Below are 11,998 nucleotides of genomic sequence, written 5' to 3' on the forward strand. Positions count from 1 at the left end.
GAAAAGCCTTCTTAGAACCTTCTTAGCCCCAGTCTAAGAAAGCTTTCACATTGGCACAATCCTGGCACATTCCAAAGTGGGCTAACTCAACTTTAGCCTAGTTAAGTGGTTATTAGGCTAGTGGGAAGGCACCCAAAATTCAGAGCTATTTCTTAAATAGTTTTTAATGGTACATTTGAATTAATCACTTCAATTTATTGCCCAGCTCTATTTTAAAGGGAACAAGGAGGCACAGTTCAAGTGAAGAGACAAATAATATGCTATTTCAGACAAAATTTTAGTTATTTGACTATCTACCTGCATGCCACACCCTCACAGGCTGTGACACTACAGGTAGTTTTTATGGAAAAGGGGAGACAACAGCTTCTACACAGCTGAAGACCCACCTTGTTGATTTGCAAGAAATGTCTAACCTTGGATAATGGGGCTAGAGGGATACCTACAGTGTCATATTATGAATCATAGGGGCTCGGGTTCAACAGCAGTATTTTATGAGTTGGCAGTGAGAATGTGCTGATACAGCGGTGATGGACCTGCACTGATCACAGAAAATCACAGCGACTTTTGGTACGATTGACATGCATTGAGTTTTTTTGAGGATAATGTGGATGAGTGACATACTGTGTACAAAAGATGGACAAAAGCAAGAAGAAAATAGACGTTTTGTTTTTGTGTTATACTTAAATACTTACACATACTTAAAAAGTGTATTTTGCCAGTGAAAATGATTTCTTGTTACATTCAGAACATTTATTTACCCTTTAAATTGAAGTTCATAAAAAACTTGCAATAAATTGTCTGATACAATTTCTTCCATATTGAAGTGTATTTTAAAGTCCCTTTATTGACCCCGACAAGCCATTTATGGCCGTTTCATTTTGATGGCACACGTCATACATTTCTTAATGTAGACCACTGACCATACATGCTGCAATTACATATCATATGTTGCTGGATTTAGCACAGTCAGACCTTTCTAATAAACCCTGGTTGGTGTGTCTGGGACAATCCCAGCCAAAGCTAACTTAAAGTAAATGTATACATTCATCATAGATCCTAAAATTTGTTATTTCCGCCTATTGTACTTCAGTGTTTGTAGTCCTGTATTCCTTCACTGCATCAATATATTCACATTCTGTTTCCATAGACATGTAGAGGAGCACCCTGCCCACTCCCACACCAAATGTGGAATCAATCAGAGCTTGCAGTATGAAATTACATGATTTCAGGTGTATCATCTCCCATTCGGCCTGGCTTTATTTTGCACTTTTTTTATTTACGGGGTGTATCACAATATATGTCAATTAAACCACTTTGCAGTAAAATATTTTATACAAGAATTAATTTCATATATGGGAGACCTTGGAGAATATAAAAAAACATTGTTGTGCTTTGTTCTACCTACGGTAGGGGTATCTCAAAAACTAAAGCACTTTTGGGGCCTTTCCCTCTAGCCTATATCCTTTATAAATCGCTTTAGGGAAACTCATTCTCTCCATTTGACCCATCTTAAGTGTTAGGAGCAGTGGGCACCCACGTGTGGCGCCCGGGGTACTACTCCAGATCTGAACCTGGAGAATGAACCTAACATATATGTTTTGACATTGGGGTAAACCGGAGCACTCTGAGCAAATGCACGCAAACAAACATGGGAAGAACATGCACATCCAAGCCTGGATTCAAACCCACAAGGTGGCGGTGCTAACCACCGATTCACCGTGCCACCTAGGGGTTACTGGCTCTGCTCCGGGTTAGGCCAGAGTTTGCTAAACACTGGGCTAAAAGGTGCCAGTGTGAAACAGGGCTAAAATGAAGAGAAAGTAAACTGAGATTTAAATAGTAATCATGTGCTCCAATGGACATTTAACCCAGGGTTAGCAGTAGTGGAGTGTCAATCGTATAGCCCTGCAATAACACAGCAATACCATGTACTCTTATGGAGGAATGACCCAACTTCTCACTTCATTTATTAGCTCAGAACAGTTTCCTAATGAGTTTATAGTCTTAATCGCTAGTTTCAAGTCTTCTTCCATACAGCATGATATTAATTTTGTCTCCACCGTCTCTGACAAACCGTCATGGGGACGACCATAATGCTTCAAAATGGTACTCTACAATGGGTGACGTCACGAAAGGTATAAGGTATCCCAGGATCAACCATTAGCCCAGGGATAAAAATGTGCAGTGTGAAAAGCCATATAACATACATATACTCATACTTTTCTTTCTCTCTCTCTTCCAGTAATAGGGAACTCAAAAGAAGGAATTAACATAATGCTAGAAGGGCAGAAATGGTGTCAGTCTTAATTAGAGTAGGATGTGGCTGTCATCAGTCTCAATCAGATTGGCACTTGACCTTTTCTGTGGGGAGATTCATTCTGGGATTACTGGTACTTGCTTGCGGTTTTGCAAATGCCCTCTTGGCTGGGCTTCTTTCAGTGTGCCATGACCATGTCTAGCTCTTCTGTTACAGTCTGGCCCCTTAATATTAAAGTCCAGAAAAGGGAAATATGATATTGTCCTTTTTCAGAGGAGAGAGTGCTTCTGTTGCAATGTTACAAGAGATCCATTTAACTGAAAAAGAACATAAAAAGCTTGGGCAGGAGAGTATTTTTCTTCATCTAATAGTAAAAATAGAGTTGTGGCAGTACTAATACAAAATATTAAATAAAAATCTACATCTCATTAATCTATTTAACTCAAATAGTTGCTAAGTGTTCATTTGTGGATTCTTACATTGTGAAATATTACTATTCCTAAGGTGTATGCTGCTCCTGATATTGATATATTCGTCTTCACTACTGTGACTGATTTATTGCTTAAAGCCTTGTAATGGTAGTGGATGGTGACTGGAACTGTGTAATGACTAGATAAAAACCCAGGTTTTAATAAAACGAAAAGGAATCCCAGACAACGAGCCTGGCAGTACACTCTGTATGTTTTTCTCTAATGCACATACAACATATTGTGCGTTTAAACCAATACATAGTGTCTGTAGCGGAGGTGAGCAGAGATCTAATCAGTGGTAATAGTTTAAGTAAAGTAATAGGAAAAACCTGTGTGGATTTTAAGATCCGAGTGCTTGCATGCTGTTGGTTAAGCTCCAAATCTCAGAATGTAAATGTAAACCATGGCTCAAAGTGTCCTGAATTAGCAGGTATACCTCCACCTCCTTCAGCCCCTGTTGGTCATTCCTCTGGTTTCCTGTGACGTCAGTGAGACCTAAAGCCTGGGACATGAGTTTGAGCAGAGCCTGCCGATGGGCTGCTTTTGTTGGGTCACGCAAGGCTTTGTGTATCAGACCTCCATCCAGACTGTGTACGTCTCCCAGCAGCTCCTCCTGGGGGTGGGGGTGGGGAAAGGGGAGGCAAGAAAGACGTCACTGTTAAGGAAAATGATACACACTTGCTCAACATTCACTAAACCAATTCCAACAAAATACCAACTGACACAGCTGCAATGTCTGCTATCACTGGCCACATTTGCACTGCATTGTTCACAGGTGCCACAGCAGTCTGAAACACTGCACACAGCTAATAAATGAATCATGGGCGAGTCAATGCTTGTTAATTGGCACATCTATAGTAAATCAGACTTATTATTCAATGCATTGTCTACAGCTGGGTTAGGCCTGCTGTGACTGAGTCTGTTTGAATTACAGTGAAGAGCAACAGACCTTTGTGTCGCTCTGTTTCTGTGGACATTCTGATTGGTAAAACACAGGTGTAACTAATGATGCATTATGCATGCAGGCTGACTGGCTTACTGACACAACAAAATCATGTTATTAGTTTCTCCTAATCATAATGTCTGCTGTTATGTCTAGCCAGAGGGCATACTGGGCAGGGTTTTTTTTTTGTTTTTATAAAAACTCAACTTCCAGAGCACTTTTGCCATAAGGCTGACTTGGACTAGACTCACAAATTTGATGACTTTACAATATCAAAAAAAACTTATAATATAACTTTAAAGGCAGAATAGTCTTACAGCAAAAACCCTACCTATTTGCGAAGAGAAAGACATTGTTCCAGTATGAGTTAAATACAACAAAACAAGACTTTCTTTCTTTCTGTTGTGGTACTGGTTAATAGTGCTATATGCTATGAAAGTGCATTGTCAGCACAAATTTTTTTCTGATTAGATTTTTATGATATCAGTTCAGTCGCACTTACACCTTGTGTAAATATTATCACTCAGTCGTTAAAATGGCAATACATTTGCTGTAGAGAGCATTATGACTTGTTTAGGACTTAAAGTTCAGAACTTGGGACTTGTCAGTCTTGATTTGGGATTTGCAAAACTATGACTTGGTCCCACATTTGCACAACAGGGCGAAATAAATATTTCAGTTACAGAATCAATAGATCAGAGGTTTAACTGCTACTGCTAGGACTGTAGCTAATTAGGATAATGATAACTTTCAGAGTTTGTTCATTTAATTTTTACAGTCAGCCATTTTTCCTGAATGAGATCAGAGGTCCCAATCCAAAGAACCCACATACCCAGCTTAAAAACAGATTATAGTTAAACTATACAAGCATATCACCTCACTAAATAAAAATGTAACACTTATTATAAAGCAATGTTGACTATGACACAAATAGAAGTTTTAGGATGCTGAAGTTTTTAAGAGGTTTTTCCATAACTCTTGCACATTGAAATTAACTTGACCCCAGTACTACTCTTGCTGGAGAAATGTGGATCAGCACTGGTTGACCATGCTCTTATGTTCTACCTCATGCTCTTTGACTGTGTTTAATGAGGTCACCTCAACGTTTTCTGAGCCAGAATGTTCAAAATACTCAAAATATGTGTAGTGTTTTTTTTCAAGAACAGTTTAGATGTTCTTGTGCATACTGCAGATACACTGGCTCTCCACCCAACCCAGCGGAGTGCTGCTCATATTTTCTTTTAAAATATTATTTATTTGGTTAGTTTTGTTGCCTTTAGTAGTCAGAAGTAGCTGAAGATAGACAAGAAAGTGGGAATAGAAAGAGAGGGGTATGACATGCAGCAAAGGGCTGCAGGTTGGAACCTTGGTTGTGTGGTAAGGACCCAACCCCTGTACATGGGGGTGCAAGTTCTACCAGGTGAGCTACCATGGTGCCCCACTGAGCAGATCTTTTATTATATATTATTATAAGTGTATTGAAACGGTAAAGTATGAGGGTTTCAAACTGTATTATTTTGTCAGGGTGAACTTAGAAACTTTCCCTTGTAGAATAATAGTTTCCCTTGTAGAATAATAAAACTGCTGAACAAACACAGGCAATGCTCTAGGACATCTGTGTGTTACTGTGTGTGTACAGTGTAAATGTGAGTCTGGGTATGAACTTACCCCCAGATGAAGGACTTTGTGTCCAGGTTTTTGACTGGTGTCTTTTGTGCCCTGAATCAAACTTTGGGCCCCTCCTCCATCTCTGAGAGATGTACCAAAGATAAGACTGTGCACCTACAGGACACACACACATAAAAAATATGGAGCTGAGTATAACATGCAACAAGAGTGCTGTTATGAATGGCAGAATCACCCATTCATCTTTATTCTGTCTCACCGGCATCAATGTCAGCATTAGATTAAAACCTTAATCCTTTAATCCTTAAAAGGTAAGAATTCACCAAATAAACTAAACCAAATAATGTCAGACCACAAAAGCTTTGAGCTGGTCAATGGCTCAGTGTGAAACATGTTCAATGACACATCCTCTAATGTATCCTCTCCTTTAACTGCAGCACACAGCGAGTCACTAGATTCCAGGAAATAACTTCAGTGCATTCCAGGAAAATGCCAGTTTGCCAGTGAGGAGCTGCACACAAGCCTGCACAAATATAGTCGTCAATACTCACAGTGGAGTGGAAATAAAGATAATATAAGTATATATAATATAATTACATGAATTACTTTTGTTCAGTCTTCTGGTAACACTTTGCACAGTGACGAGACCCCCTGCAGATGTGTCTGAAGACATTTTTGTTTATCGGTTTCCTGAGCACAGACATTGATTGATCGGTCTATCACTATTCCTAATTACTGCTTATTGCTTAAGTAAGTAACAGAGTTGTGAATTATGATCCGACTCTGCTTTGCTCAGTATGGCCCTTATGAGGTAGTAGTATCCTTTAAAAACACTTAATAAATGTGGTCTATGCTTATGTAAAAAAACACAAAACTACAACTGTTAATAGTGTTCAAATAACTGTAAAATAATAAAGTCTTTCTAAATCAGAATATGTTCCCCCAGTGAGCTCTTGCTCTTAACTAATTTACTAGTAGTCTGACACTTATTAACCCACACAAGTTCCTTATTCAGTTTCCTCCTCTTCAAACTTAGTAAATCCATTGTAACACAAAATTACTGCAATTAACCGCCTCTATTTTTAAGTGAAGGGTTATACCTTGAAAAAGTCTATTGCTTGAAAAAGTCTATTGAGAGTCATACCTTAATATAAAGTTACCATCCTGCCTAAATGACTTCTATTGTACAATTAAGAGAAGAGAAAGAGCACTGACTGATATCAGCCTCCTGCTGACAAATATTTGCACCGTAATCAGCATTTTCATTTCCTGTTTACATCACTCTTGAGAGTGTAGTGGGTGATGCTGTGTGTTTCCTCCTGGGACAGATGTGTGCAGGTGTTACTATTCGAAAGCAGCCTGCTATCACTGCTGCACTGATTATACTGAAGATGTGAGGATCCCTGGGGTTGATTCACTGAACCTCCTTCAATTACCATCACGACTGCAGAATTCAGTGTTGATGTTTACACTTCAGTTCTGAGGATTTTAATTAGCGCAGCTGCAGTTCAGCTGCTAATCAACCCGTTCAGATGCTGCATCTGCTGAGATGGACTTCAGCTCTTTATTGGGTTCAGCCCATTAAAATGCACAGATTTAAAATTGGACTCTACTAATCCGTGTAACATTTGTCATCTATTTAATGCACACCTGGACTCATGAACTGGGTGTACAGTAAACATAATAGTGGCATAATAGTGGCATACTATCTTTATTTAAAGAAAACAAGGTGATTTCAAAACTGAATACCCACCTCAGTGGATGTTAGGCGTGGATGTTCAGCCCCTTTCAGACATGCTTCATTTTTACATGTCGGCTTCATGTCAGCACCCTGGTCACTTTTATGTAACCCAGTGGGACCCAACCTTTTTCCTTAAGGGACCCCTTTTCTATCACTATAGATTTAAATGGATGGTAAAAGGCCTCACGAACCCCCATGAAACGTTGGTGACCCCTTGTGGGAACCAGTGTTATAAGCGATTATCAAGCAGATGCCTATTTACACATCCAGCAGACACAGAGTAATATATTATTTTGTTTTTGTCCACCTGATGAATGTAAGTTCAATATTTATTCTACTTTCAGCTCTGGTTTGATCTCTACTAACTCCTGAGAGAAACATGTAGCTCTTTAGCTGCTAAATGCACTTCAACAAAGTGGTTTGTGATTAAAAGATCAACCCGGGAGATTTTAACGGTTTATAATACCTTTGAATACAGAACAAAACACATTTGTGTCTGTCCTTATTGCTGTAAACAGGAAAAAAAGAATGGGGGAACATATAGCAGAATGGACCAAGAATTGATGTGTGTGTGTGTGTGTGTGTTAGTAAAGTGAGCGTTTATCACCTCTCTGAGGCTGACTGGAGTGTTGAGCAGCAGGCTGGTTGTGGAGTTGGACAGGGAAAGGTTCTTGAGCAGGAACTGCTGGAAATCCGACTGGTTCTTCAACACACTGGCCAGTGTGAAACCTGCATCCAGCACACACATCACAAAAACACACACACTTTTTTCAAATTCATCTTTCTGTTAGTGGATGCATGTTTTATTCACTGAAATGAGAGCTTCGATCAACTTCCAAACATCTTCCAAACAGTGGCCAGTCTATATATGAAAACATCTTTAGATATACACAAACCAGCGGACCCTGAGGACTGCAGTTTTATGCCAGGCAGATTATTCATACTTTACTACTTTGTTTCAGTTTCTCTGTAGAGTAGTACCTATGATAGCATATCAGATATTGTAAAGGCTTATTTGGAATTAGATTCTCTTTTTATCTTTGACAGAGCAAAGATTTAAGGTCACTCCTTCTGCCAAAAAATGTTGAGCGTGCTTCAACCAACTCACAAGGTATGGGGCCTGTCTGGTGCTCTCAGGCGGCAAGCTTGTCATTCAATGTGTCAAGTGTAATCGTAGTTTTCCTGCGTCTCTCAAATAAAAAGAAATGACAGCACCCCCTAGAGGTAGAGGTATTATCAATAGATTGATACATAGAAAAGCTTTCTGGATTTAGGAACTTAACACTGTTGGACTAGTAGGACTTAATAAGGAGCCAACTTGTTTTTTGTTGGCTTAAGTCAAGCCCTACTTGTTTTTTATTCTGTCATATTGCTCAATACAGGCTATTTACGATTGTCACTAATATGATGTGTGTTTTGGTGCTGAATGTTATTTTATACATCTCTGTGTCCTTTTTTATCAGTTGACATCATAGAATATTTTCTAAATGCTGCCCACTCTTCTAGCTTATGCTGATGAGTTCCTTATTAGGGGAGTGGCATAGATATTTATAGTAGCGCTTTGATACAAACTATTTATTATTGTGACTTATATTTTATACATTTCATGGCCTATTTATGTATGTCATTCACAGGAGTTTGTATATTTATTTTCCTTTCATCATTTCTAATATTGTATGAGCTTGAATCCCCTTCCTTTTTCTCCAGCCTATGCTGAATGAGTCTTCAATTAGGGAGGTTACTTAAAGGTCCAGCTGAAATTAATGTAAGGCTTTTGCAATCTGAGGCCCGGGCCAAACTGCCTGCATCGACAACATGTCTGCACTGTGGAAAGTCGTTTTGTTTTTTAGTGCCCATTAATAGGTTAGAGCAGCCAAACTTTCCTCTCAGATGCGGCTGCAGCAATGCCTCACTAGAGAGTTCAGGTCTCGCATATTCTTTCTGTGAGCGGTTCCCAGCAACAGTGACAGTGAAAAGGGTCTGTTCATAGTCATATCAACATTATACCAGCATCAATGTCACAGACATGAAAAAAAGTATATATTTTTTTCAACTCAACACCTGCTGTATCTGTTTGAGGTTAAAAGCTCTCCATCGTTTCTGTGCACAGAATACATTCGGATGTTAACAAGGCTTTTTATTGTACTGTATTTATCAAAGACAAACTCAGTGTAGAAAGATAAGGCTGGCAGCAGCACTGAAGCAGAAACTCTCTGTGTGGACAACAGAGGCATGCAAGCTGTGAGCTGTGAGATTCTGTGTGGACCTGGTTTAAGTTAGACAAATTAAGTGATAAGCTCATATAGGAAGATTGCAATCTGCACATTAGTTAAAGAATGGATGTATGTTGGACCTTGGCTGTTGTTGAAGTTGGAGTCCGGTGGTAAAGGGCTGGAGCTTAGACTCTCCAGATGCTGCTGCAGGGTCTCCAGCTCTTGACCCAGACCAGGCCAGTCGGAGGTGAAGAGTCGATTCTGTTCAACCACTTCACTTATCCGCTCCAGCAGCTGGGTGACACTAACAGAGGAAGGTTTAGACATTAAAACATTTGCAAACATGGATCATAGCATGGCTCTACTGATGGAAATGTTAGTCAATCCAGCAGCAGACTGCCATGAAATTTTACACAGACATTGGTGATGCCCAGAGGATAAATCCTACTGACTTTTCCTTTGGTGTCATAATCAGGTCAAGGTTTTCACTTATCCTGTGAAATATTTCAACAGCTATTAGGACAACCAGTTGTCAAAGAGGTACTGATGAGGTGGGTGAGGAAAGGGACGAGGTCAGGAGCAGTAGACTTAAAAAGGTGACAGGGGATAGGGTGGGTGAAGAGGGCAGGTGGGTGGGCAGTGGGAGGTAACCAGGATTGGAACGTCGTTGAGAGAGAGGGGTGAAAAGGAAGTTAGAATAGGATATTTATACTTGATCAATTTGTACAGGGGTGACACTAGAGCTGACGACTTCAAGACTGCTCTTAGTCCAACAATTGCATGTTTTACTTTCATGAGGACAAAACTTCTTCATCTATTATTTTACTATGGACTGCTGCTGCTGATCATGCTGTAGTATCTACCGCCTCAGACTGGGGCATTTTGGACTGATGTTAAAATAATGAGGGACAGTCAGAAGAAACTGTGTGAGAACTGTGCCTGCGATCTCTCAGTGCTATCATTAAGAGACAGGCGTTAGAGAACTATAAGTACAGTGGGATTTTAATTGACAACCAGCTGAATTTTAATTCTAACACCCAAATGCTGAGCAAAAAGGGCCAGCAACATCCATTCTGCCTCCGGAAACTGTCTCAGTTTCCTGTTGACATGCCCCTTGTGACTGTATTTTATAGATCTAGTCCGTTTGAACTTTTTTCTTAATCTGCTGGTTCCAGAATCTCAGCATTAAGGCTAAGAATGCTTTACAGGATAGTAAAAGTAAGTAAGTATGCTATCTGACCCGTTTAACAGATAGGGAGGAAGGTTAAAGCGATCCTATCCGACAGCGGCAATCCCATATTCTCTGAATATCAGATTTTGCCCTCTTGCTTCTGTTTCAGATCCCTCCTGTTAAGGCCAACAGGTACAAGTACTCCTTAATCCCCACAGCCATTTCTCTTCTAAATGCAGCTCGGGGAAAGAGTATGTGAGTCCTAAGGCTACTTGTGTAGTTGAGATGATATAATGTTAAGGTTTTGGATGATGATCATTATGTTGTTGATGACTATGATGTCTGTGCAATTGAAGATGGTGATTGTGTTATGACTTTATTATTTGAACCTTTTTTGGGTATTTATGTTGTCATATTATGCGACCACTATTTAATTCAGCTTGTAATGTTGTTGCTATTGTGGTTTACAGGGTCGGGGAGTTATTTGACTACATATAACAGAGTTATGTATCAGAACCTCTAATCCATTACTGTTACAGAAAGAAATACGTAATCAGATTACAGTTACATGATGAGGATTAGCAGGATTATAATTTTAAAACTACATTACAGTACAGTGCAAGTGCCTTCCTCTGTAAAAGTGGTCTATAGGCTACTGTCTATTGAGATTTTCTTCAAAAATACAATGAGCAAAGGCCATTTTTTATGCTAAAAATCTTGGTTTACATTTTCTTTTCTAAGGTTCCATTGTTCTGTCTTATACAATATGTAAAAGTGATCTTATTGATATTTACACTCTCCCCCCTGTGTTTTTGTATATTGCCTGGTAGTAAATTATTTCTTTATACATTATTTCTGTTAAATTTATTTTGATCCATAAACCTAAAAGCATTTGACTTAAAAAAGTGCATTCGAGTTATGTTATTAACCAGTAACTTAGAATGGCAATACAATGGCAATACAGCAAACAATAAACAATGTACAGCGCTTTGTGCTTCAGAGTGTGCCTTGTTCTTCCCAGGACCACAATGCTCTTTGCTAGCTTTGCTCGCACGTGTTTTATGTGAGGTTTAGAGCAGATTTTGTGGTTTATTATCATACCTTGAAATGTATTTTCATTTACTCTATCTATATTGACACCATCTTAGAGTAGAACAACAGAAGCTGCACCATATGTACAATTTTATCAACGGGTATGCTCCTCAATACTTTTAAGATAACAATGGTCCATACTCAGCATCACTATAATACAAGGGCTAGTGCATGTTCATGCTCCTTTTTTACACTGGTACCATATTCTGGAACAGCCTTCCATTACACATCAAGAGGGGCTTATAAAAGTCACGTTGGGACTTTTTTTGTATGCAACAGGTTGGAACAGATTGATTAATGAAATTTGCAGCATCATTATTCTAGCTATTAAGCTGTTGTTTTTTGTTGGAGGAATTTTATTTTTTCAGAACTACTGTTTTTTTGTCTTCTATGGTCTTTGGGACCATGTTGGAAATAAGTGTTTTTACTCTTGTTATCCTTTGGATTTGTGTTGTTGTTTCTTTTCCTGTGTCTGATAATCCATA

General features: G+C 39.1%; 1 protein-coding gene across 1 annotated transcript in view; it reads right to left on the bottom strand.

Moving 5' to 3' along the window:
• abca2 (ATP-binding cassette, sub-family A (ABC1), member 2) overlaps window positions 1–9,554 on the bottom strand; it is a gene marked incomplete at its 5' end in the record, with an annotated part of 55,675 nt that extends 46,121 nt beyond the window's left edge. The window contains 4 exon segments of the mRNA XM_035658209.1: window positions 3,164–3,340; window positions 5,339–5,452; window positions 7,645–7,766; window positions 9,391–9,554. Of these exon segments, the coding sequence (XP_035514102.1) occupies window positions 3,164–3,340; window positions 5,339–5,452; window positions 7,645–7,766; window positions 9,391–9,554 (577 nt within the window).
• Between the last annotated feature and the right edge of the window lie 2,444 nt (window positions 9,555–11,998).

The sequence above is a fragment of the Morone saxatilis genome, unplaced genomic scaffold (assembly GCF_004916995.1).
Source record: "Morone saxatilis isolate NCDOM2014 unplaced genomic scaffold, NCSU_SB_2.0 Contig16, whole genome shotgun sequence".
NCBI classification, from domain to species: domain Eukaryota; kingdom Metazoa; phylum Chordata; class Actinopteri; family Moronidae; genus Morone; species Morone saxatilis.